The sequence below is a fragment of the Brassica napus genome, unplaced genomic scaffold (assembly GCF_020379485.1).
Source record: "Brassica napus cultivar Da-Ae unplaced genomic scaffold, Da-Ae ScsIHWf_588;HRSCAF=879, whole genome shotgun sequence".
Lineage (NCBI taxonomy): Eukaryota > Viridiplantae > Streptophyta > Magnoliopsida > Brassicales > Brassicaceae > Brassica > Brassica napus.
In genome coordinates, this window is record NW_026016647.1 from 11,582 (window position 1) to 39,531 (window position 27,950).

Sequence of the window (27,950 nt, forward strand, 5' to 3'; positions counted from 1 at the left end):
ATAGTTATTTGATAGAAATGTTTTTTTTTAAATCCTAGACAAAATATAATAGTAAAAGATTATGTAATACTAATTTTCTTTTCCAAAATCCTACAAAACTGTAAGAAAATATTTGATAGTTGTTTTTCTTTTTTTTAAAAAAAAAATCCTAAATAAAAGAAATTTATATAATATTTTTAAGTCCTAACCAAAAATAGTTGTAAAACTTTATTTGATATTTTTTTAAGAGAGTGTTTGATGATGAACATGATACTAAAAATTATTTAATTAACAAAATTTTTTTAAAATTAGTATTGATACGAAATGTAAAAATAGAAATTTGAAAAATATTTATTAATAACTAAAATAAATTATTTGAGAGCAATATATGTTTTTATGAAATTCTAAAAAGAAGATAATTGTAATAGGCTATATGACAGAAATTTACCTTTTCTAAAATCTTAAACAAAATTGTAAAAGAGTATATAATATTTTTTTAATTGTAAATAAAAAGGATAGTTATAAAATTTAATGTTTTCTTTTTAAAAAAAAATCCTAGAAAAATAAAAGTTTAAAGACTTATTTAATAAAACATTAAATTAGTATATAAGAACACGTTTAATGTTTTCATTTATTTGATTTGTGTACTTAACTTTCATTTCGTTTTTACTTTTCATTTTTTATATTCGGACTGGGTTCAATTTAAATGTTTATGTATAGTATTTTCTCCAATCCTTAGTATAAAGTTTATAACAACTAATCTATGCACCATTATTATAAAATGTAAATTTTAACTTGAACTTATGTGTGAAAATATTTGAATTATAAAATAAATCTTAAACAACATATGAAAAAAACAATCATAATACTATAATAAAATGATATATTAATTTATGTTTTTATTAAATTAAAACATCAAACAAAAACCCGTTGCAACCGCAACGGGCTCATATCTAGTAATAAATAATTATTTGAGATCAGTGAATATTTTTTTGATTATACATATTCAAAATTGTTACATGATTAGTATTTGTTTTTTTAGAATAAAAATCAACTTTTTATATGTGAAAACCTGTTTTCTGATAACAATACAATATATGTATAGAAATTATCCTTTTATAAAATAAGTTTTTTTTCATTATAATAATTTATAAGTAATTGTATAATATAGTAATAAATTTATTTATTAACAGTAACCAAATCATATATTGTTAGTGGAATCTCTTGTTGGCTACATGATAGGATCATGGAAGAAAGTTTGACATTGTCGTGAAAACTGTTGATTCTTGAATAAATTTATTGGCGTATATCTTGTAAAATATCATGATATTTATTTATTTTGATTAATTTATGTTTATAAATATTTACAACTAAATATACAACCATTTAATAATAGATGTATATAACTTTAGATTATTAAAATTAATGACTTAGATAAAAGTAATACAATATGACAAATAATTAAAATTATAGAGATATGACAAATAAGTAAACTTACCTAAAATTATAGAAAAAATAAAAAATAAGCAAATTTACTTCTCAAATTATAATATAGATTTTCAAAATACAAATATTTAAAAGTTGTTTCAAAATCCTTTTTAAAGCAAATTCTATATATTTAGAGTAGTTAATAATTTCTAAATTGTAATTTGTAAAAAGTAATTGAAGTATTAAATAACTCTTGATCTGAATTTATTAAAAAGTATTAATCATAGAAAACAATCTATGTAAAATAAATATAATTTGTTTTTTCAAATACAAGCACAGTCTTCAACCCAAAAAACAAAGAATATTTATTATTATGATTTAACTTCCAGGAAAAAAAATACAAGCACAGTCTTCAACCAAACGAACGGCCTACGTTTTCCCACGTTACGCAATCTAATTGGCTGATATTACAAGCATCTTAAAATCTTAAGACTCTTTTTGTTATTCGCCCACGTATCTCAATCGAGACAGATATAATAATATTTAATTATAATCATAATGTTTACAGATAATTACAACAAAACAAATTAAAAAATCAAGAAAATCCCACAGAGAAGAAAAATAAAAGGTTTCACCCTTAAAATGGCTGTTCGTGTCGAGGTGGTAGCAACACACTTGTCGTCTCTCCCAGCAGCTTCTCTGGCGTTTTCGCAGTCAAAAATCTAAAATTTTCGAGAAATCTAATTAGGTAAAGATCTTTACATATATCTTCTCTTTTTCATTTTCTTTTTGTTATCCTTGCTTATATCTGGATCTTGTCTTTTGTCGGATCAATCTTTGATGTCTTATCTCTGCTTGTTTTTGTTGCTGTGTGTTTCTGAATCAGACAGAAGTAGTAAAGGACTAATCTTTTGTAGTGAAATTGGAGTCTTATCGATTTGATTCATGTTTAGGGTTACTTTCACTCTGGAATCTTGAGTAGATCTTTCTCATGCTTGTTGGGTTTTGATGAAAGCAATCGACTTTAAGATTAAATTATGTTTCTTTCCAGATTAATTGTCTGCATTTCTTAACTAATTTTCTGGGTTTTGAGTATCCTCTGAAGACACATACAAGATGTGACATACTGAATCTGTTCTAATACATCTGTATAGTATGGTGATATGGTTTTGAGAGAACACTGTATCTGTTATGAATTCATTTACATTTTTTTTTAATTAGAAAACGTTATCTTAAAATCTGCCATTATTGATTGACTTCTTACTTTCCTTTTACATGTGTTCACACACATTTATGTGGTTTGTCTAGTTTTGTTCTCTTTAGTTACTCTTAAATGGATGTCAACATGCATTATTATGTGACACATCATAGCTCACTTGTAACTTCTTACCATTGTGTTATCCACTCTAATTTGATCTTTTACCTCTCAAAAGGAAGCATTCAGTTCTTTTAATTTCACTGAAGAAGACAAGCAGTATGGGAACTCACATCAATTTCAACAACATAGGAGGAGGTGGTGGAGGGGAAGGAAGTAACCAGATGAAGCCAACAGATAACGCTTATCCCTTGGCGAGGCAGTCCTCGCTTTACTCACTAACCTTTGATGAGCTTCAGAGCACACTACTTGGTGGACCAGGAAAAGATTTTGGGTCGATGAACATGGATGAACTCCTGAAGAGCATATGGACTGCTGAGGAAGCTCAGGCCATGACCATGACTTCTTCAGCTGCTGCTGCTACAGCGGTAGCTCAACCGGGTGGTGGTATCCCTCTCCAGAGGCAAGGCTCGCTGACGTTGCCTAGAACGATTAGTCAGAAAACTGTTGATGAGGTCTGGAAATGTTTGTTCACCAAGGACGGTAATATGGTAGGTAGCAGTGGAGGTGGTAGTGAGTCCAATGCGCCTCAGAGGCAACAGACTCTAGGGGAAATAACGCTTGAGGAGTTTCTGCTCCGCGCTGGGGTTGTCAGAGAAGATAACAACAATAACAATGGGTTTTATAGTAACAACGGAGCTCCTGGAGGGTTAGGCTTTGGGTTTGGTCAGCCAAATCAAAACAACATTTCATTCAATAATGGTACTAATGATTCCATGATCTTGAAGCAGCCATCACACCAGCAGTTTCAACAACAGTCATCACAACCGCAGTTGCAGCCAAGACAGCAGCTGAACCAGCCACCACATCCTCCTCCTCACCAGCGGATGCCTCAAACCATTTTTCCTAAACAAGCAAACGTGGCATTTGCTGGGGCTGGGAATAATGCAGGCAACAATAATAATAATGGATTGGGTAGCTTTGGAGGAGGCGGGGTCACTGTTGCAGCAACCTCTCCAGGGACAAGTAGCGCTGAAAACAATTCTCTGTCACCGGTTCCTTACGTGCTTAACCGAGGAAGAAGAAGTAATACTGGTCTAGAGAAAGTTATTGAGAGGAGGCAAAGGAGAATGATCAAGAACCGAGAATCAGCTGCTAGATCAAGAGCTAGGAAGCAGGTGAGTATTAATATTAACCAAACTGTTTATATAAAATCAGCAAAGATTTGTTGCGTCCTGAACCACTTGTAGTATTAAAATGTTTTTATTATTATCCATTAATTTGCAGGCTTATACCTTGGAGCTAGAAGCTGAGATTGAAAAGCTCAAGAAAGTGAATCAAGAATTGCAGAAGAAACAGGTTTCTTTCGTGCCTCTCAGAATATAGCTGATTGGTTCTAATGCTAAGCTTTCTCTATTTTGCAGGCTGAGATGATGGAAATGCAGAAGAATGAGGTAATTATTTGAGAACTTTATTTGTTTTTATAAGTTCATCTACAAACCATTGATTCTGCAGAGCATTATTTTTAAAAAAACATAAAAGGTTTAATAGTTACTGGCATCAAGACATTTGTGTTGTAACTACTGCTAAATTTGATTGTATTGGCAGCTGAAGGAATCTTCGAAGCAACCGTGGGGAAGCAAAAGGCAATGCTTGAGAAGGACACTAACCGGTCCATGGTAAAAGCAGAAGGAAGCAACAAGAACCGATCAAACCAGACACCTCTTTGCATGGGACTAATGTAATAGGAGACAGTGCTACTTGTACAGGAGATTAAGAGAGATTTTATTGAGTGGGAATATTAGGTTACAGAGAGTAGAAGTTTCCATTATGAATTAAAACATATTTTGTGCCCTGGCCTTCATTAGTCTATGGGTTTTAGATAATACTCTGTTTTGTATTTTATAGTCTGATTGGGTTTATAAAAGACATCGATGTTTATGTATATCTTGACAACTAAACCAATATTGACTCTGTTAGAAAACGTACTTATCTTCCAAAATTGCACTTCATCACAAACTACCTCTAAATGTTAGCATGCGGACACCTATATGTCATATACTTGAGAGCATGCGCAGCAATAGAGATTTGCTGAGTTTCTCTCCTAAAAATAATACTAAAATATTACAAAAGCAGGAGAGAGGAAGAGAAAACACCAGAATGTTTACAACTTTTGGAAAGATTAAAGTTACATGTGTCATCTTGTGATTATTTTTTTGTTTTTCATATTTAATTTTTCATCACATAGTAAGCTTATATTAATATTAAATGGTTGAGAGATTTTCTAAAGAAATTGCACCCCTAAGAGCACCCTTATCTTAGGTACCCATTATGGGTTGCCTAATTATTTTTTAGTAATATTTAAGAAGTAAAAGTTGGTTATTTTACCAAAAAAAAAAGTAAAAGTTGGTTAGGAGATTTGGTAAGCAACTTATAATTTTTGCACCTCCATTGCAACTTATTATTTTAGGTTTCTTAAATTTATTTAACATTTAAAAAAAAAAACCGTAAGTGAAGAGAGAACCAAAGCAAACCTTAATCATGCTCATCTTCTCTCTTCTCATCTATCCTACACGTGTCCTAAACTATTGTCCCTTGCGTTGTCTCATCAAGCGATGTCCCCTTTAATTTTTAGTCTTTTTTTCATTTATTTTACTTGACTTAATAGCCTAAGCAACTCTTTAACTACGGTGGATAATGATGCTCTAAGAGCATGAACATCCCAAAGTTTTTAGAGAGATTTTTTGACAAAATGCGGATCCTACTGATGTGTGGATCCCACAAAAATTTAAAAACCACTCTGCAAAATCACCAAATAAAGATCAGTAATTGGGTGGTTTTAGCACTGTTTACAGACTCCACCGACACATGGCGGTCCACGATTAGTTTTCTTTTATTTCTTTTTTTTAGAAAAAAAAAAAAGAAAAATTTAAGGACCCCTTGCGATCATCATGGTCTAATGATCCTCTAAGACAATGATCGTATACTACGGAAGTAAGTACATTACAATTTATTCAAATATCATATACAAGTATAGTATTGTTATCCCTCGTGTGAGTGTATCTTTTATACTATTGCTCTGGACCGGCGTTAACGCAAATTTCATTGGATTACATAACTTTTTGAATGTAGCTGACATGCTATTTATAAATCTTAGACCCATCTTCTCTTCTGCTGCATCATTGTCTCTAAGATACCTGCAATCCTCTTTCTTTCTTTCTTTTTTTAAGAGAAAATTTAATTTAGAATTTTAACTTTATTTTTCATTTTGTTGGTTACTGTCAAGGCAAATGCAAATTACAGGTTAAGTCTTTAGGAGCTTACAAAGTAGCTGCTCCTTCCCCCAAAAATATGCATCGTAAGCAAGAACTGTGATCCGGGCCTACACTGTGAATCGTGCCTCGCAAGCGATAGTTGCCGACCTAGCCACCTAGGTTCTCCGGAATGCAACCCATTAACCCAACCTCCAAGGTTTTTATTTCTTTTTTATTTAATCATTTAGATTATATCTTAGATTTATCGATTGATCATTTTCTTCTTATGTTTATGTATCAAAGGTAAAAGGTTTGCCTTACAACAAATACTCGTGGTTAATAACAACACCCAATTCATTGGCTCGAATAGGTGCAAAATCAGGCACATGCTCTATGATTCTTGCTCCTTCCAACCAACAAGATTCAATCACAAGGCAATTCATTGTATAATATATGCTTCTTATTCTTCGTATACCCGTTTCAAAAGTTCAATTATTTCCTTATCTTTTGATAAACCCATTTCAAAAGTGTTATTCTTGAAATTTGATTTTATAAATCCAAACAGACTATAAGTACCTACCTATATATACACAACTGGTTCGAACGGGTTTACAGAATGACGTTAGAGGGTTTATGCTTGACATGTACACGGCGTCACGGCCTTTGGAAGTACCTATATATACACAATTGGTTCGAATGTGAAAAATGTTTATAATTGTATGTGTAATTTTTTTCATAATTATAATAATATGATATTACCCTTAAAAATATGTTTCTAACTTGTTTTTGATTTGTATGTAGCAACCGGCGGTTAACATTTTAAAGGAGTTTCAAGTGTTTCTAGACAAGAACAAGGATGTGGTTGTGACGATTATCCTCGAAGACTATGTGAAATCTTCTAATGGTTTAACCAGAGTGTTTGATGCATCCGGGTTACGAAATTTCATGTTTGCGGTTAGAAGAATGCCTAAGAACGAATACCCGTTTTTAAGAAAATTATTTTAAAATAAAACATATTGATGAAAAACTCATAAAGAAAACTCATCTATCCAAAATTATTCTTGTTATCCTAATTTCTAAATCACAAACCTAAATCTACAATATTTCTCAAAAAATTCTAAACTTTCCAAAAATAACAGTTTTTAAGAAAACTATTTAAAAATACAACCTATAGATGAAAAACTCCGAAAGAATACTCATATATCCAAAAATATTCTTGTTATCCTAATTTCTAAATCACAAACCTAAATCTACAGTATTACTTTAATAATGAAAACTTTCCAAAATAACAGTTTTTATGAAAACTATTTAAAAATACAATATATTGATGAAAAACTCCGAAAGAATACTCAAATATCTACAAATATTCTTGTTATCCTAATTTCTAAATCATAAACTCAAATCTAAAATATTTCTCTAATAAATGAAAACTTTCCAAAGTAGCAATTTTTAAGAAAAATATTTTAAAATAAAACATACTGATGAAAATTTCTAAAAGAATACTCAATTATCAACAATTATTCTTGTTGTCCTAATTTATAAATCACAAAACTCAAATTTAAAGTATTTCTCTAATAAATGAAAACTTTCCAAAATAGCAGTTTTTAAGAAATTTATTTTAAAATACAACATACTGATGAAAAACTCTGAATAATACTAAACTATCCAAAAATATTCTTGTTATCCTAATTTCTAAATCACAATCTCAAATCCACAGTATTTCTCTAATAGACGAAAACTTTTCAAAAATAGTAGTTTTTAATAAATTGTTTTAAAAATACTACACATTGATGAAAAATTCTGAAAGAATACTCATCTATCCTTAAATATTCTTGTTATCGTAATTTATAAATCACAAACTCAAATCTACACTATTTCTCTAATAAATGAAAGTTTTCCAAAAATAACAGTTTTTAAGAAAATTATTTAAAAATATAAAATATTGATAAATTTTTTTAAAGAATACTCATCTATCCAAAAATATTCTTGTTATCCGAATTTCTAAATCACAAACCTAAATATACAATATTTGTCAAAAAAATGAAAAGTTTCCAAAAATAGCAGTTTTTAAGAAAAAATATTTAAAAATACAACCTTTTGATGAAAAACTCATAAAGAATACTCATCTATCTAAAATTATTCTTGTTATCCTAATTTCTAAATCACAAACCTAAATCTACAATTTTTCTCAAAAAATTCAAAACTTTTCAAAAATAGCAGTTTTTAAGAAAAACTATTTAAAAATACAACATGTTGATGAAAAACTCCGAAAGAATACTCATCTATCCAAAATTATTCTTGTTATCCTAATTTCTAAATCACAAACCTAAATCTACAATATTTCTCAAAAAATTTAAAACTTTTCAAAAATATCAGTTTTTAAGAAAACTATTTTAAAATACAATCTATTGATGAAAAACTCCGAAATAACACTCTTATATCCACACATATTCTTGCTATCATCCCTTATATAATAAAGCATAAGTCACTCGACGAATCATATCCTGCCATGTAATAAATGTTTACAAAATTTAAAATTAATTAATTAAAACAAATAATAATTTAGAAAAAATAAAAAAAGCAACTGTATAACAGTTTATCAAAAACCCACTACACTACCCAATACCCATGATCCTTTTTTTATCCACGATCATATACTTTTTAATACTCTTATATCTATCGGGTAAACAAACAGCTAATCGATCAAAAACAAAATAAAAGCCTAAACTCCTTCTTTAGGAGCAGAACTGCAGAAGAAAAAGAGATCAAAATTTACTCTTCTTTGACTGAGAGAGATAAACTGGAGCTACAACGCTTGCTTCCTCTTCGTGTTATTTGTTTTGAACATCTAAAGTTTTGAACAGCTACAGTTTGAACTAATCTATAGGTATTTGTTATCTCCTATAATGCTTCTCTTTCATTTGTTCGTGTGTTGTTCAGTATAATGTGTGACTATCCATTTGTATGTATAATTCTTTTACTATGTTTTCAAATTATTATGTCAATAAAGTATTTACTCTTCTTTCATGTTTAGTTATATCTGCTGTAAGTTTATAATATTAGTTTGTCTGTAAATGGAGATACTGAATGAATTACTAAATGTAATTAGCCAAAGAAACATAAATTGGAGGTCAAAAGTTCAAAAATTATATTGAAAGCAAAAAACATAAAGAAGTAAAACAGGAAAGATTCAAACTAATATTTATATCAGACAAGCTAATTAAAGATAATATAAAAATATTTGACCAAATCTAACTTTATTTTATATAGTATGATTGTGTTTAATTAATGAAAAATGTGTTAATTTTTCTTATATATATGCATATTTACTGATAAATCAAAATTAAATTATAGATTTTGTTTTTAGTTGTATATAATCAAAGTTTGGTAAAAATGTAAAAGATTGGTTTTATTTGTATGCAAAAATATTCTCATGCATAGCATGGGCTCAATACTAGTAATTTGTAAATCATAAACTCAAATCTAAAATATTTCTCTAATAAATGAAACTTTCCAAAGTCATAGTTTTTAAGAAAATTGTTTAAAAATACAACATACTGATGAAATTTTTTAAAAGAATACTCAATTATCAACAAATATTATTGTTGTTCTAATTTCTAAATCACAAAACTCAAATCTACAGTATTTCTCTAATAAATGAAAACTTTCCAAAATAGCAGTTTTTAAAAAGTTTATTTTAAAATACAACATACTGATGAAAAAATCTGAATAATACTAAACTATCCAAAAATATTCTTGTTATCCTAATTTCTAAATCACAAGCTCAAATCTACAGTATTTCTCTAATAGACGAAAACTTTTCAAAAATAGTAGTTTTTAATAAATTGTTTAAAAAATACAACACATTGATGAAAAATTCTGAAAGAATACTCATCTATCCTTAAATATTCTTGTTATCCTAATTTCTAAATCACAAACTCAAATCTACACTATTTCTCTAATAAATGAAATTTTCCAAAAATAGCAGTTTTTAAGAAAATTATTTTAAAATACAAAATATTGATAAAAAATTCTTAAAGAATACTCATCTATCCAAAAATATTCTTGTTATCCGAATTTCTAAATCACAAACCTAAATCTACAATATTTGTCAAAAAATGAAAACTTTCCAAAAAGAGCAGTTTTTAAGAAAAAATATTTAAAAATACAACCTATTGATGAAAAACTTATAAAGAATACTCATCTATCCAAAATTATTCTTGTTATCCTAATTTCTAAATCACAAACCTAAATCTACAATATTTCTCAAAAAAATTAAAACTTTTCAAAAATAGCAGTTTTTAATAAAACTATTTAAAAATACAACATGTTGATGAAAAACTCCGAAAGAATACTCATCTATCCAAAAATATTCTTGTTATCCTAATTTTTAAATCACAAACCTAAATCTACAGTATTTCTCTAGTAGTGAAAACTTTCCAAAAATAGCAGTTTTTAAGAAAACTATTTAAAAATACAATCTATTGATGAAAAACTCCGAAAGAATACTCATATATCCACAAATATTCTTGTTATCCTAATTTCTAAATCATAAGCTCAAATCCCTTATATACTAAAGCATAAGTCACTTTGCCAATAAAATTGTGACAAATGGCATAAATTTTTTACAGTTTACAGAAAATTTTCAAATGCAAAACTTAAAAAAAACGTAAACTACATTTAAAGGTAACTGATTTCTATGTATTCTTTCTTTTTATTTACATTTAAATAAAAATCATAACATCTATCCCACTACGTCCATTATCATCACTGTATCTGAACTGCCAATCTTTCTCAGTGGAATAGTTCATTCACAGTGCCATAATTTAAGTTCATATTTACTTGCACATAAAAGAGAGAGAAAAAAAAAGAGACAAAACAGACACAAATGCAAATGCAGACATGGAAGAAAAAGACATGGAAAAAAAGCTTTTGATAAAAGGTAAACGCTTTTCTATTATTTCATTACGAAAGGATCATATTGAACTGTTTTTTACTGTACAATAGGTTTCACATCAAAAGGATGATTGAGAGCAATTTGATACATTTTCTCTATAGTTTTAATATTTCAGATATTCAAAAAGAAAATAGGTTCATGTGTAGAGGCGAGAAGAACATAAAGCGTTGAAAAAGGCAAAATCAGTACTGCCAAGGGATGATGGGAGACAAAATTAACATAGTTAAATATATATTAGCAGCTACAAGTTTATATTACTGCAGTCTTTTCATACACAATGTTTTCAGTCAAATGTTTATATATCAATACACAATAACAAGGAAATTATTTTTCAATCTACTGTATTCTCTTCTTGACTACTAGAAATAATAGGCAGCAAAACAATCAAATTAGCCAACAATTTTATATATTCTAAAGTAACTTTTGGAAATGTTTTTGGGTATACATAAATTTTTAATAGAATGGTTGAAAAATAAATGGAACTTGGAAAAAACATTATATTTCTCTTTTTTTTCCATGTGTTCTTCAAAATAATGTGCAACTATCCACTTATACTTATTACTATTTATTTTTATTATATTCGTAAGAAAAAGTATTTCCATGTGAAGCATGTAATCAATACTAGTCTAAAATATTTCTCTAATAAATGAAAACTTTCCAAAGTCGCAGTTTTCAAGAAAATTATTTAAAAATACAACATACTGATGAAAATTTCTAAAAGAATACTCAATTATCAACAAATATTTTGTTGTCCTAATTTTTAAATCACAAAACTCAAATCTACAGTATTTCTCTAATAAATGAAAACTTTCGAAAAATAGCAGTTTTTAAGAAAATTATTTTAAAATACAACATACTGATGAAAAACTCTGAATAATACTACTAAACTATCCACAAATATACTTATTATCGTAATTTCGAAATCACAAGCTCAAATCTACAGTATTTCTCTAATAGATGAAAACTTTTCAAAAATAGCAGTTTTTAAAAACAAAATTTCAAAAATACAACACATTGATAAAAATTCTGAAAGAATACTCATCTATCCTTAAATACTTTTTTTTTATCCTAATTTCTAAATCACAAACTCAAATATACACTATTTGTCTAATAAATGAAAATTTTCCAAAATTAGCAGTTTTTAATAAAATTATTTTAAAATACAAAATATTGATGAAAAATTCTTAAAGGATACTCATCTATCCAAAAATATTCTTGCTATCCGAATTTTTAAATCACAAACCTAAATCGACAATATTTCTCAAAAAATGAAAAATTTCCAAAAATAACAGTTTTTAAGAAAAATTATTTAAAAATACAACCTATTGGTGAAAAACTCATAAAGAATACTCATCTATCCTAATTTCTAAATCACAAACCGAAATCTACAATATTTCTCAAAAAATTCAAAACTTTACAAAAATAGCATTTTTTAAGAAAACTATTTAAAAATCCAACAAATCTATAAAATACAATTTATTCATGAAAAATTCTGAAAGAATACTCATCTATCCACAAATATTCTTGTTATCCTAATTTCTAAATCACAAACCCAAATCTATAATAGTTCTCTAAAGAAAGAAAACTTTCCAAAAATAGCAGATTTTAAGAAAATTATTTAAAAATACAATGTATTCATGAAAAATTTTGAAAGAATACTCATTTATCCACAAATATTTTTGTTATCTTAATTTCTAAATCACAAGCCCAAATCTATAAAAGTTCTCTAAAAATGAAAACTTTCCAAAAATAGCAGCTTTTAAGAAGATTATTTAAAAATACAATATATTGATGAAAAATTCTGAAACAATACTCATCTATACACAAATATTCTTGTTATCCTAATTTCTAAATCACAAACCCAAATCTATAAAATTTCTCTAATAAATGAAAACTTTCCAAAAATAACAGTTTTTAAGAAAATTATTTAAAAATACAATATATTGATGAAAAATTCTGAAAGAATACTCATCTATCCACAAATATTTTTGTTATCCTAATTTCTAAATCACAAACCCAAATCTATAAAAGTTCTCTAAAAATGAAAACTTTCCAAAAATAGCACATTTTAAGAAAATTATTTAAAAATACAGTTTATTCTTGAAAAATTCTGAAAGAATACTCATCTATCCACAAATATTCTTGTTATCCTAATTTCTAAATCACAAACCCAAATCTATAAAAGTTCTCTAAAAAATGAAAACTTTCAAAAAATAGCAGATTTTAAGAAAATTATTTAAAAATACAATGTATTCATGAAAAATTCTGAAAGAATACTCATCTATCCACAAATATTTTTTGTTATCCTAATTTCTAAATCACAAACACAAATCCATAAAAGTTCTCTAAAAATGAAAACTTTCCAAAAATAGCAGCTTTTAAGAAGATTATTTTAAAATACAATATATTGATGAAAAATTCTGAAAGAACACTCATCTATACACAAATATTCTTGTTATCCTAATTTCTAAATCACAAACCCAAACCTATAATAGTTCTCTAAAAAATGAAAATTTTCCAAAAATAGCAGTTTTTAAGAAAATTATTAAAAAATACAACTTATTCATGAAAAACTCTCAAAGCATACTCATCTATCCAAAAATATTCTTGTTATCCTAATTTCTAAATCACAAACCCAAACCTATAATAGTTCTCTAAAAAATGAAAACTTTCCAAAAATAGCAGCTTTTAATAAAATTATTAAAAAATACAACTTATTCATGAAAAACTCTCAAAGCATACTCATCTATCCAAAAATATATTTGTCATTCTAATTTCAAAATCACAACCCCAAATCTATAAAATTTCTCTAAAAAATGAAAACTTTCCAAAAATAGCAGATTTTAAAAAAATTATTTAAAAATATAATATATTGATGAAAAATTCTGAAAGAATACTCATCTATCCACAAATATTTTTGTTATCCTCATTTCTAAATCACAAACCCAAATCTATAAAAGTTCTCTTAAAATGAAAACTTTCCAAAAATAGCACATTTTAAGAAAATTATTTAAACAAACAATTTATTCATGAAAAATTCTGAAAGAATACTCATCTATCCATAAATATTCTTGTTATCCTAATTTCTAAATCACAAACCCAAATCTATAAAAGTTCTCTAAAAAATGAAAACTTTCAAAAAATAGCAGCTTTTAAGAAAATTATTTAAAGATACAATGTATTCATGAAAAATTCTGAGAGAATACTCATCTATCCTCAAATATTTTTTGTTATCCTAATTTCTAAATCACAAATACAAATCTATAAAAGTTCTCTAAAAATGAAAACTTTCCAAAAACCAGCTTTTAAGAAGATTATTTTATAATACAATATATTGATGAAAATTCTGAAAGAACACTCATCTATACACAAATATTCTTGTTATCCTAATTTCTAAATCACAAACCCAAACCTATAATAGTTCTCTAAAAATGAAAATTTTCCAAAAATAGCAGTTTTTAAGAAAATTATTAAAAAATACAACTTATTCATGAAAAACTCTCAAAGCATACTCATCTATCCAAAAATATTCTTGTTATCCTAATTTCTAAATCACAAACCCAAACCTATAATAGTTCTCTAAAAAATGAAAACTTTCCAAAAATAGCAGCTTTTAATAAAATTATTAAAAAATACAACTTATTCATGAAAAACTCTCAAAGCATACTCATCTATCCAAAAATATATTTGTCATTCTAATTTCAAAATCACAACCCCAAATCTATAAAATTTCTCTAAAAAATGAAAACTTTCCAAAAATAGCAGATTTAAAAAAAATTATTTAAAAATACAATATATTGATGAAAAATTCTGAAAGAATACTCATCTATCCACAAATATTTTTGTTATCCTCATTTCTAAATCACAAACCCAAATCTATAAATGTTCTCTTAAAATGAAAACTTTCCAAAAATAACACATTTTAAGAAAATTATTTAAACAAACAATTTATTCATGAAAAATTCTGAAAGAATACTCATCTATCCACAAATATTCTTGTTATCCTAATTTCTAAATCACAAACCCAAATCTATAAAAGTTCTCTAAAAAATGAAAACTTTCAAAAAATAGCAGCTTTTAAGAAAATTATTTAAAGATACAATGTATTCATGAAAAATTCTGAAAGAATACTCATCTATCCTCAAATAATTTTTGTTATCCTAATTTCTAAATCACAAACACAAATCTATAAAAGTTCTCTAAAAATGAAAACTTTCCAAAAATACCAGCTTTTAAGAAGATTATTTTATAATACAATATATTGATGAAAAATTCTGAAAGAACACTCATCTATACACAAATATTCTTGTTATCCTAATTTCTAAATCACAAACCCAAACCTATAATAGTTCTCTAAAAAATGAAAATTTTCCAAAAATAGCAGTTTTTAAGAAAATTATTAAAAAATACAACTTATTCATGAAAAACTCTCAAAGCATACTCATCTATCCAAAAATATTCTTGTTATCCTAATTTCTAAATCACAAACCCAAACCTATAATAGTTCTCTAAAAAATGAAAACTTTCCAAAAATAGCAGTTTTTAATAAAATTATTAAAAAATACAACTTATTCATGAAAAACTCTCAAAGCATACTCATCTATCCAAAAAAATATTTGTTATTCTAATTTCAAAATCACAACCCCAAATCTATAAAATTTCTCTAAAAAATGAAAACTTTCCAAAAATAGCAGATTTAAAAAAAATTATTTAAAAATACAATATATTGATGAAAAATTCTGAAAGAATACTCATCTATCCACAAATATTTTTGTTATCCTCATTTCTAAATCACAAACCCAAATCTATAAATGTTCTCTTAAAATGAAAACTTTCCAAAAATAACACATTTTAAGAAAATTATTTAAACAAACAATTTATTCATGAAAAATTCTGAAAGAATACTCATCTATCCACAAATATTCTTGTTATCCTAATTTCTAAATCACAAACCCAAATCTATAAAAGTTCTCTAAAAAATGAAAACTTTCAAAAAATAGCAGCTTTTAAGAAAATTATTTAAAGATACAATGTATTCATGAAAAATTCTGAAAGAATACTCATCTATCCTCAAATATTTTTTGTTATCCTAATTTCTAAATCACAAACACAAATCTATAAAAGTTCTCTAAAAATGAAAACTTTCCAAAAATACCAGCTTTTAAGAAGATTATTTTATAATACAATATATTGATGAAAAATTCTGAAAGAACACTCATCTATACACAAATATTCTTGTTATCCTAATTTCTAAATCACAAACCCAAACCTATAATAGTTCTCTAAAAAATGAAAACTTTCCAAAAATAGCAGTTTTTAAGAAAATTATTAAAAAATACAACTTATTCATGAAAAACTCTCAAAGCATACTCATCTATCCAAAAATATTCTTGTTATCCTAATTTCTAAATCACAAAGCCAAACCTATAATAGTTCTTTAAAAAATGAAAACTTTCCAAAAATAGCAGCTTTTAATAAAATTATTAAAAAATACAACTTATTCATGAAAAACTCTCAAAGCATACTCATCTAAAATATATTTGTCATTCTAATTTCAAAATCACAACCCCAAATCTATAAAATTTCTCTAAAAAATGAAAACTTTTCAAAAATAGCTGATTTAAAAAAAATTATTTAAAAATACAATGTATTCATGAAAAATTCTGAAAGAATACTCATCTATCCACAAATATTTTTGTTATCCTAATTTCTAAATCACAAACACAAATCTATAAAACTTCTCTAAAAATGAAAACTTTCCAAAAATAGCAGCTTTTAAGAAGATTATTTTAAAATACAATATATTGATGAAAATTTTTGAAAGAACACTCATCTATACACAAATATTCTTGTTATCCTAATTTCTAAATCACAAACCCAAACCTATAATAGTTCTCTAAAAAATGAAAACTTTCCAAAAATAGCAGTTTTTAAGAAAATTATTAAAAAATACAACTTATTCATGAAATACTCTCAAAGCATACTCATCTATCCAAAAATATTCTTGTTATCCTAATTTCTAAATCACAAACCCAAACCTATAATAGTTCTTTAAAAAATGAAAACTTTCCAAAAATAGCAGCTTTTAATAAAATTATTAAAAAATACAACTTATTCATGAAAAACTCTCAAAGCATACTCATCTATCCAAAAATATATTGATGAAAAACTCTCAAAGCATGCTCATCTATCCAAAAATATATTTGTTATCCTAATTTCAAAATCACAAACCCAAATCTAAAAAAATTCTCTAAAAAATGAAAACTTTCCAAAAATAGCAGCTTTTAAGAAAATTATTTTAAAATACAATTTTTTCATAAAAAATTCTGAAAGAATACTCATCTATCCACAAATATTCTTGTTATCCTAATTTCTAAATCACAAACCCAAATCTATAAAAGTTTTCTTAAAAATGAAAACTTTTCAAAAATAGCAGCTTTTAAGAAGATTATTTAAAAATACAATATATTGATGAAAAATTCTGAAAGAATACTCATCTATCCACAAATATTCTTGTTATCCTAATTTCTAAATCACAAACTCAAATCTATAAAAGTTCTCTAAAAAATGAAAACTTTCCAAAAATAGCAGCTTTTAAGAAGATTATTTAAAAATACAATATATTGATGAAAATTTCTGAAAGAATACTCATCTATCCACAAATATTCTTGTTATTCTAATTTCTAAATCACAAACCCAAACATATAAAAGTTCCCTAAAAAATGAAAGCTTTCCAAAAATAGCAGCTTTTAAAAAAGTTATTTAAAAATACAATATATTGATGAAAAATTCTGAAAGAATACTCATCTATCCACAAATATTCTTGTTATCCTAATTTCTAAATCACAAACCCAAATCTATAAAAGTTCTCTAAAAATGAAAACTTTCCAAAAATAGCAGCTTTTAAGAAAATTATTTAAAAATACAATATATTGATGAAAAATTCTGAAAGAATACTCATCTATCCACAATATTCTTGTTACCCTAATTTCAAATCACAAACCCAAATCTATAAAAGTTTCTCTAAAAAATGAAAACTTTCCAAAAATAGCAGCTTTTAAAAAATTATTTTAAAAATACAATATATTGATGAAAAATTCTGAAAGAATACTCATCTATCCAAAATATTCTTGTTATCCTAATTTCTAAATCACAAACCCAAATCATAAAGTTCTCTAAAAATGAAAACTTTCCAAAAATAGCAGCTTTAAGAAATTATTTAAAAATACAATATATTGATGAAAAATTCTGAAAGAATACTCATCTATCCACAAATATTCTTGTTATCCTAATTTCTAAATCACAAACCCAAACCTATAAAAGTTCTCTAAAAAATGAAAACTTTCAAAAATAGCAGTTTTTAAGAAAATTATTTAAAATATAATTTTCATGAAAAAATCTGAAAGAATACTCATCTATAACAAATATTCTTGTTATCCTAATTTCTAAATCACAAACCCAACCTATAAAAGTTTCTCTAAAAAAATGAAAACTTTCCAAAAATAGCAGCTTTTAAGAAATTATTTAAAAATACATATATTGATGAAAAATTCTGAAAGAATACTCATCTTACCCTAATTTCAAAATCACAAACCCAAATCTATAAAAGTTCTCTAAAAAATGAAAACTTTCCAAAAATAGCAGCTTTTAAGAAAATTATTTTAAAATACAATTTATTCATAAAAAATTCTGAAAGAATACTCATCTATCCACAAATATTCTTGTTATCCTAATTTCTAAATCACAAACCCAAATCTATAAAAGTTTCTAAAAAATGAAAACTTTCCAAAAATAGCAGTTTTAAAAAATTATTTAAAAATACAATATATTGATGAAAATTCTGAAAGAATACTCATCTATCCACAAATATTCTTGTTATCCTAATTTCTAAATCACAAACCCAAATCTATAAAAGTTCTCTAAAAAATGAAAACTTTCCAAAAATAGCAGCTTTTAAGAAAAATTATTTAAAATACAATAATTGATGAAAAACTCTGAAAGAATACTCATCTATCCAAAAATATTTTGTTATCCTAATTTCTAAATCACAAACCCAAATCTAAAAAAATTCTCTAAAAAATGAAAACTTTCCAAAAATAGCAGCTTTTAAGAAAATTATTTAAAATACAATTTATTCATAAAATTCTGAAAGAATACTCATCTATCCACAAATATTCTTGTTATCCTAATTTCTAAATCACAAACCCAAATCTATAAAAGTTTTCTAAAAAATGAAAACTTTCCAAAAATAGCAGCTTTTAAAAAAGTTATTTAAAAATACAATATATTGATGAAAAATTCTGAAAGAATACTCATCTATCCACAAATATTCTTGTTATCCTAATTTCTAAATCACAAACCCAAATCTATAAAGTTCTCTAAAAAAATGAAAACTTTCCAAAAATAGCAGCTTTTAAGAAAATTATTTAAAATACAATATATTGATGAAAAATCTCAAAGAATACTCATCTATCCAAAAATATATTTGTTATCCTAATTTCAAATCACAAACCCAAATCTAAAAAAATTCTCTAAAAAATGAAAACTTTCCAAAAATAGCAGCTTTTTAAGAAATTATTTAAAAATACAATTTTTGAAAAAATTCTGAAAGAATACTCATCTATCCACAAATATTCTTGTTATCCTAATTTCTAAATCACAAACCCAAATCTATAAAGTTTTCTAAAAATGAAAACTTTCCAAAAATAGCAGCTTTTAAGAAAATTATTTAAAATACAATATATTGATGAAAAATTCTGAAAGAATACTCATCTATCCACAATATTCTTGTTATTCTAATTTCTAAATCACAAACCCAAACCTATAAAAGTTCCCTAAAAAATGAAAACTTTCCAAAAATAGCAACTTTTAAAAAAGTTATTTAAAAATACAATATATTGATGAAAAATTCTGAAAGAATACTCATCTATCCACAAATATTCTTGTTATCCTAATTTCTAAATCACAAACCCAAACCTATAAAAGTTCTCTAAAAAAATGAATACTTTCCAAAAATAGTAGCTTTTAAGAAAATTATTTAAAAATACATATATTGATGAAAAACTCTGAAAGAATACTCATCTATCCAAATATTTTGTTATCCTAATTTCAAAATCACAAACCCAAATCTAAAAAAATTCTCTAAAAATGAAAACTTTCCAAAATAGCAGCTTTTAAGAAATTATTTTAAAATACAATTTATTCATAAAAATTCTGAAAGAATACTCATCTATCCACAAATATTCTTGTTATCCTAATTTCTAAATCACAAACCCAAATCTATAAAAGTTTTCTAAAAATGAAAACTTTCCAAAAATAGCAGCTTTTAAGAAGATTATTTAAAAATACAATATATTGATGAAAAATCTGAAAGAATACTCATCTATCCACAAATATCTTGTTATCCTAATTTCTAAATCACAAACCCAACCTATAAAAGTTCTCTAAAAAATGAAAACTTTCCAAAAATAGCAGTTTTTAAGAAATTATTTAAAAATATAATTTATTCATGAAAAAATCTGAAAGAATACTCATCTATCACAAATATTCTTGTTATCCTAATTTCTAAATCACAAACCCAAACTATAAAAGTTCTCTAAAAATGAAAACTTTCCAAAATAGTAGCTTTTAAGAAAATTATTTAAAAATACAATATATTGATGAAAAATTCTGAAAGAATACTCATCTATACACAAATATTCTTGTTACCTCCTAATTTCAAAATCACAAACCCAAATCTATAAAAGCTCTCTAAAAAATGAAAACTTTCCAAAAATAGCAGCTTTTAAGAAGATTATTTAAAAATACAATATTTGATGAAAAATTCTGAAAGAATACTCATCTATCCACAAATATTCTTGTTATCTAATTTCTAAATCACAAACCCAACCTATAAAAGTTCCCTAAAAAATGAAAACTTTCAAAAATAGCAACTTTTAAAAAAGTTATTTAAAAATATAATATATTGATGAAAAATTCTGAAAGAATACTCATCTATCCACAAATATTCTTGTTATCCTAATTTCTAAATCACAAACCCAAATCTATAAAAGTTCTCTAAAAATGAAAACTTTCCAAAAATAGTAGTTTTTAGAAAATTATTAAAAATACAATATATTGATGAAAACTCTGAAAGCAATACTCATCTATCCAAAATATTTGTTATCCTAATTTCAAAATCACAAACCCAAATCTAAAAAATTCTCTAAAAAATGAAAACTTTCCAAAAATAGCAGCTTTTAAGAAAATTATTTTAAAATACAATTTTTTCATAAAAAATTCTGAAAGAATACTCATCTATCCACAAATATTCTTGTTATCCTAATTTCTAAATCACAAACCCAAATCTATAAAAGTTTTCTAAAAAATGAAACTTTCCAAAATAGCAGCTTTTAAGAAAATTATTTAAAATACAATATATTGATGAAAAATTCTGAAAGAATACTCATCTATCCACAATATTCTTGTTATCCTAATTTCAAATCACAAACTCAAACTATAAAAGTTCCTAAAAAATGAAAACTTTACAAAAATAGCAGTTTTTAAAAAATTATTTTAAATACAAATTTTTTTTTAAAAAATTCTGAAAAAATACTCATCTATCCACAAATATTCTTTTTATTCCTAATTTCTAAATCACAAACCCAAATCTATAAAAGTTCTCTAAAAATGAAAACTTTCCAAAATAGCAGCTTTTAAGAAGATTATTTAAAAATACAATATATTGATGAAAAATTCTGAAAGAATACTCATCTATACACAAATATTCTTGTTACCCTAATTTCAAAATCACAAACCCAAATCTATAAAGTTTCTCTAAAAATGAAAACTTTCCAAAAATAGCAGCTTTTAAAAATTATTTAAAATACAATATATTGATGAAAAATTCTGAAAGAATACTCATCTATCCACAAATATTCTTGTTATCCTAATTTCTAAATCACAAACCCAAACTATAAATTCCCTAAAAATGAAAACTTTCCAAAAATAGCAGTTTTAAGAAAATTATTTAAAAATATAATTTATTCATGAAAAAATCTGAAAGAATACTCATCTATACACAAATATTCTTGTTATCCTAATTTCTAAATCACAAACCCAAACCTATAAAAGTTCTCTAAAAAATGAAAACTTTCCAAAAATAGCAGCTTTTAAGAAAATTATTTAAAAATACAATATATTGATGAAAAATTCTGAAAGAATACTCATCTATACACAAATATTCTTGTTACCCTAATTTCAAAATCACAAACCCAAATCTATAAAAGTTCTCTAAAAAATGAAAACTTTCCAAAAATAGAAGCTTTTAAGAAAATTATTTCAAAATACAATTTATTCATAAAAAATTCTGAAAGAATACTCATCTATCCACAAATATTCTTGTTATCCTAATTTCTAAATCACAAACCCAATCTATAAAAGTTTTCTAAAAAATGAAAACTTTCCAAAAATAGCAGCTTTTAAGAAAATTATTTAAAAATACAATATATTGATGAAAAATTCTGAAAGAATACTCATCTATCCACAAATATTCTTGTTATCCTAATTTCTAAATCACAAACTCAAATCTATAAAAGTTCTCTAGAAAATGAAAACTTTTCACAAATAGCAGCTTTTAAAAAATATTTAAAAATACAATATATTATTGAAAAATTCTGAAAGAATACTCATCTATCCACAAATATTCTTGTTACCCTAATTTCAAAATCACAAACCCAAATCTATAAAAAGTTCTCTAAAAAATGAAAACTTTCCAAAAATAGTAGCTTTTAAGAAAATTATTTAAAAATACAATATATTGATGAAAAAATCTGAAAGAATACTCATCTATACACAAATATTCTTGTTATCCTAATTTCTAATCACAAACCCACCTATAAATTCCCTAAAAATGAAAACTTTCCAAAATAACAGTTTTTAAGAAAATTATTTAAAAATATAATTATTCATGAAAAAATCTGAAAGAATACTCATCTATCCAATATTCTTGTTATCCTAATTTCTAAATCACAACCCAAACAATATATTGATGAAAAATAGTAATTTTAAGAAAATATTTAAAAATACAATATATTGATGAAAAATTCTGAAAGAATACTCATCTATACACAAATATTCTTGTTACCCCTAATCTCAAATCACAAACCCAAATCTATAAAAGTTCTCTAAAAATGAAAACTTTCCAAAATAGCAGTTTTTAAGAAAATTATTTAAAAAATACAACTTATTCATGAAAAACTCTCAAAGCTACTCATCTATCCAAAATATCAGATTTTAAAGAAAATTATTTTAAAATACAATATATTGATGAAAATTTCTGAAAGAATATCATCTATACACAAATATTCTTGTTACCCTAATCTCAAAATCACAAACCCAAATCTATAAAAGTTCTCTAAAAATGAAAACTTTCCAAAAATAGCAGTTTTTAAGAAAATTATTTAAAAATACAATTTATTCATGAAAAATTCTGAAAGAATACTCATCTATCCACAAATATTCTTGTTATCCTAATTTCTAAATCACAAACCCAAACCTATAAAAGTTCCCTAAAAAATGAAAACTTTCCAAAAATAGCAGTTTTTAAAAAAAATTATTTAAAAATATAATTTATTCATGAAAAATTCTGAAAGAATACTCATCTATCCACAAATATTCTTGTTATCCCAATTTCTAAATCACAACCCAAATCTATAAAAGTTCTCTAAAACTGAAAACTTTCCAAAATAGCAGGTTTTAAGAAAATTATTTAAAATACAATTTATTCATGAAAAATTCTAAAAGAATACTCATTTATCCACAAATATTCTTGTTATCCTAATTTCTAAATCACAAACCCAAATCTATAAAAGTTCTAAAAAAAAAAGAAACTTTCCAAAAATAGCAGCTTTTAAGAAAATTATTTAAAAATAATTTATTCATGAAAATTCTGAAAGAATACTCATCTATCCACAAATATTCTTGTTATCCTAATTTCTAAATCACAAACCCAAATCTATAAAAGTTCTCTAAAAAATGAAAACTTTCCAAAAATAGCAGCTTTTAAGAAAATTATGTAAAAATACAATATTTGATGAAAAATCTGAAAGAATACTCATCTATCCACAAATATTCTTGTTATCCTAATTTCTAAATCACAAACCCAAACTATAAAGTTCTCTAAAAAATGAAAACTTTCCAAAATAGTAGCTTTTAAGAAGAATATTTAAAATACAATATATTAATGAAAAATTCTGAAAGAATACTCATCTATCCCCAAATATTCTTGTTACCCTAATCTCAAAATCACAACCCAAATCTATAAAAGTTCTCTAAAAATGAAAACTTTCCAAAAATAGCAACTTTAAAAAATTATTTAAAAATACAATATATTGATGAAAAATTCTGAAAGAATACTCATCTATCCAAATATTCTTGTTATCCTAATTTCTAAATCACAAACCCAAACCTATAAAAGTTCTCTAAAAAAATGAATACTTTCCAAAAATAGTAGCTTTTAAGAAAATTATTTAAAAATACAATATATTGATGAAAAACTCTCAAAGCATGCTCATCTATCCAAAAATATATTTGTTATCCTAATTTCAAAATCACAAACCCAAATCTAAAAAAATTCTCTAAAAAATGAAAACTTTCCAAAAATAGCAGCTTTTAAGAAAATTATTTTAAAATACAATTTTTTCATAAAAAATTCTGAAAGAATACTCATCTATCCACAAATATTCTTGTTATCCTAATTTCTAAATCACAAACCCAAATCTATAAAAGTTTTCTAAAAAATGAAAACTTTCCAAAAATAGCAGTTTAAGAAGATTATTTAAAAATACAATATATTGATGAAAATTCTGAAAGAATACTCATCTATCCACAATATTTTGTTATCCTAATTTCTAAATCACAAACCCAAACCTATAAAGTTCTCTAAAAAATGAAAACTTTCCAAAATAGCAACTTTTAAAAAATTATTTAAAAATACAATATATTGATGAAAAATTCTGAAAGAATACTCATCTATCCACAAATATTCTTGTTATCCTAATTTCTAAATCACAAACCCAAACCTATAAAAGTTCTCTAAAAAAATGAATACTTTCCAAAAATAGTAGCTTTTAAGAAAATTATTTAAAAATACAATATATTATGAAAAAACTCTCAAAGAATACTCATCTATCCAAAATATATTTGTTATCCTAATTTCAAATCACAAACCCAAATCTAAAAAATTTCTCTAAAAAATGAAAACTTTCCAAATAGCAGCTTTTAAGAAATTATTTTAAAATACAATTTATTCATGAAAAATTCTGAAAGAATACTCATCTATCCACAATATTCTTGTTATCCTAATTTCTAAATCACAAACCCAAATCTATAAAAGTTTTCTAAAAAATGAAAACTTTCCAAAATAGCAGCTTTAAGAAATTATTAAAAATACATATATTGATGAAAAATCTGAAAGAATACTCATCTATCCACAAATATTCTTGTTATCCTAATTTCTAAATCACAAACCCAAACCTATAAAAGTTCTCTAAAAAATGAAAACTTTCCAAAAATAGCAGTTTTTTAAGAATTATTTAAAAATACAATTTATTCATGAAAATCTGAAAGAATACTCATCTATCACAAATATTCTTGTTATCCTAATTTCTAAATCACAAACCCAAACTATAAAGTTCTCTAAAAAAATGAAAACTTTCCAAAAATAGCAGCTTTTAAGAAAATTATTTAAAAATACAATATATTGATGAAAAATTCTGAAAGAATACTCATCTATCCACATATATTCTTGTTACCCTAATTCAAATCACAAACCCAAATCTATAAAAGTTCTCTAAAAAATGAAAACTTTCCAAAAATAGCAGTTTTTAGAAAATTATTTAAAATACAATATATTGATGAAAAATTCTGAAAGAATACTCATCTATCCACAAATATTCTTGTTATCCTAATTTCTAAATCACAAACCCAAACCTATAAAAGTTCCCTAAAAAATGAAAACTTTCCAAAAAATAGCAGCTTTTAAAAAATTATTTAAAAATATAATATATTGATGAAAAATTCTGAAAGAATACTCATCTATCCACAAATATTCTTGTTATCCTAATTTCTAAATCACAAACCCAAATCTATAAAGTTCTCTAAAAAATGAAAACTTTCCAACTTTCCAAAATGTAGCTTTAAGAAAATTATTTAAAAATACAATATATTGATGAAAAATTCTGAAAGAATACTCATCTATCCAAAATAAATATTGTTATCCTAATTTCAAAATCACAACCCAAATCTAAAAAAATTCTCTAAAAATGAAAACTTTCCAAAAATAGCAGCTTTTAAGAAAATTATTTAAAATACAATTTTCATAAAAATTCTGAAAGAATACTCATCTATCCACAATAATTTGTTATCCTAATTCTAAATCACAAACCCAAATCTATAAAGTTCCTAAAAATGAAAACTTTCCAAAATAGCAGCTTTTAAGAAAATTATTTAAAAATACAATATATTGATGAAAATTCTGAATACTCATCTATCCACAAATATTCTTGTTATCCTAATTTCTAAATCACAAACCAAATCTATAAAAGTTCTCTAAAAAATGAAAACTTTCCAAAAATAGCAGCTTTTAAAAAATTATTTAAAATACAATATATTGATGAAAAAATTCTGAAAGAATACTCATCTATCCACAAATTCTTGTTATCCTAATTTCTAAATCACAAACCCAAATCTATAAAAGTTCTCTAAAAAATGAAAACTTTCCAAAAATAGCAGCTTTTTAAGAAATTATTTAAAATACAATATATTGATGAAAAATTCTGAAAGAATACTCATCTATCCACAAATATTCTTGTTATCCTAATCTCAAAATCACAAACCCAAATCTATAAAAGTTTCTAAAAATGAAAACTTTCCAAAAATAGCAGCTTTTAAAAAATATTATTTAAAAATACAATATATGATGAAAAATTCTGAAAGAATACTCATCTATCCACAAAATTCTTGTTATCCTAATTTCTAAATCACAAACCCAAATCTATAAAAGTTTCTCTAAAAAATGAAAACTTTCCAAAAATAGCAGTTTTTAAGAAAATTATTTAAAAATTAATTTATTCATGAAAAATTCTGAAAGAATACTCATCTATCCACAAATATTCTTGTTATCCTAATTTCTAAATCACAAACCCAAATCTATAAAAGTTCTCTAAAAAATGAAACTTTCCAAAAATAGCTTTTTAAGAAAATTATTTAAAATACAATTATTGATGAAAATTCTGAAAGAATACTCATCTATACACAAATATTCTTGTTACCCTAATTTCAAAATCACAAACCCAAATCTATAAAGTTTCTCTAAAAAATGAAAACTTTCCAAAAATAGCAGCTTTTTAGAAATTAATATTAAAAATACAATTATTCATGAAAAATTCTGAAAGAATACTCATCTATCCACAAATATTCTTGTTATCCTAATTTCTAAATCACAAACCCCAATCTATAAAAGTTCTCTAAAAAATGAAAATTTCCAAAAATAGCAGCTTTTTAAGAAGATTATTTAAAATACAATATATTGATGAAAAATTCTGAAAGAATACTCATCTATCCACAATATTCTTGTTATCCTAATTTCTAAATCACAAACCCAAATCTATAAAAGTTCTCTAAAAAATGAAAACTTTCCAAAAATAGCAGCTTTTAAAAAAATATTTAAAATACAATTATTGAAAAAAATCTGAAAGAATACTCATCTATCCACAAATATTCTTTTTATCCAATCTCAAAATCACAAACCCAAATCTATAAAAGTCTCTAAAAAATGAAAACTTCCAAAAATAGCAGTTGAAGAAGATTATTTTAAAAATACAATATATTGATGAAAAAATCTGAAGATACTCATCTATACCAAATATTCTTGTTATCCTAATTTCTAAATCACAAACCCAAACCTATAAAAGTTCTCTAAAAATGAAAACTTTCCAAAAATAGCAGTGTTTTTAAGAAATTATTTAAAAATTATAAA

General features: G+C 24.9%; 2 protein-coding genes across 3 annotated transcripts; both read left to right on the forward strand.

Annotated features, from left to right (window-relative positions):
- The first annotated feature begins 1,964 nt into the window (after positions 1-1,964).
- LOC125604632 (ABSCISIC ACID-INSENSITIVE 5-like protein 7) lies at positions 1,965-4,667 on the forward strand. 2 transcript variants are annotated; one of them, XM_048774892.1, is made up of 5 exons: positions 1,965-2,155; positions 2,841-3,900; positions 4,010-4,081; positions 4,147-4,176; positions 4,331-4,667. In XM_048774892.1, exons 2-5 carry the CDS (start codon positions 2,884-2,886, stop codon positions 4,403-4,405), a joined length of 1,194 nt encoding a protein of 397 aa, XP_048630849.1. In that variant the 5' UTR covers positions 1,965-2,155; positions 2,841-2,883; the 3' UTR covers positions 4,406-4,667. The 2 variants fall into 2 exon arrangements, with proteins under 2 accessions (XP_048630849.1, XP_048630851.1); XM_048774894.1 differs by having other exon boundaries at positions 4,337-4,667.
- Positions 4,668-5,697: 1,030 nt separating this feature from the next.
- On the forward strand, positions 5,698-6,959 carry LOC125604631 (PI-PLC X domain-containing protein At5g67130-like; the record flags this gene model as incomplete). The annotated part of the gene is given in 5 exon segments (XM_048774891.1): positions 5,698-5,703; positions 6,054-6,143; positions 6,146-6,193; positions 6,280-6,420; positions 6,778-6,959. Coding segments are annotated over 5 exon segments (467 nt in total), but the record flags the coding sequence as incomplete, so codon positions are not given.
- Positions 6,960-27,950: the final 20,991 nt, after the last annotated feature.

Excerpts from the sequence above, each read along its gene's own strand:
- LOC125604632 (XM_048774892.1), top strand. The coding sequence starts at position 2,884 with ATGGGAACTCACATCAATTTCAACAACATAGGAGGAGGTGGTGGAGGG. Across the intron at positions 3,901-4,009 it reads GATCAAGAGCTAGGAAGCAG|GCTTATACCTTGGAGCTAGA; the intron begins GTGAGTATTAAT and ends ATTAATTTGCAG. Across the intron at positions 4,082-4,146 it reads AAGAATTGCAGAAGAAACAG|GCTGAGATGATGGAAATGCA; the intron begins GTTTCTTTCGTG and ends TCTATTTTGCAG.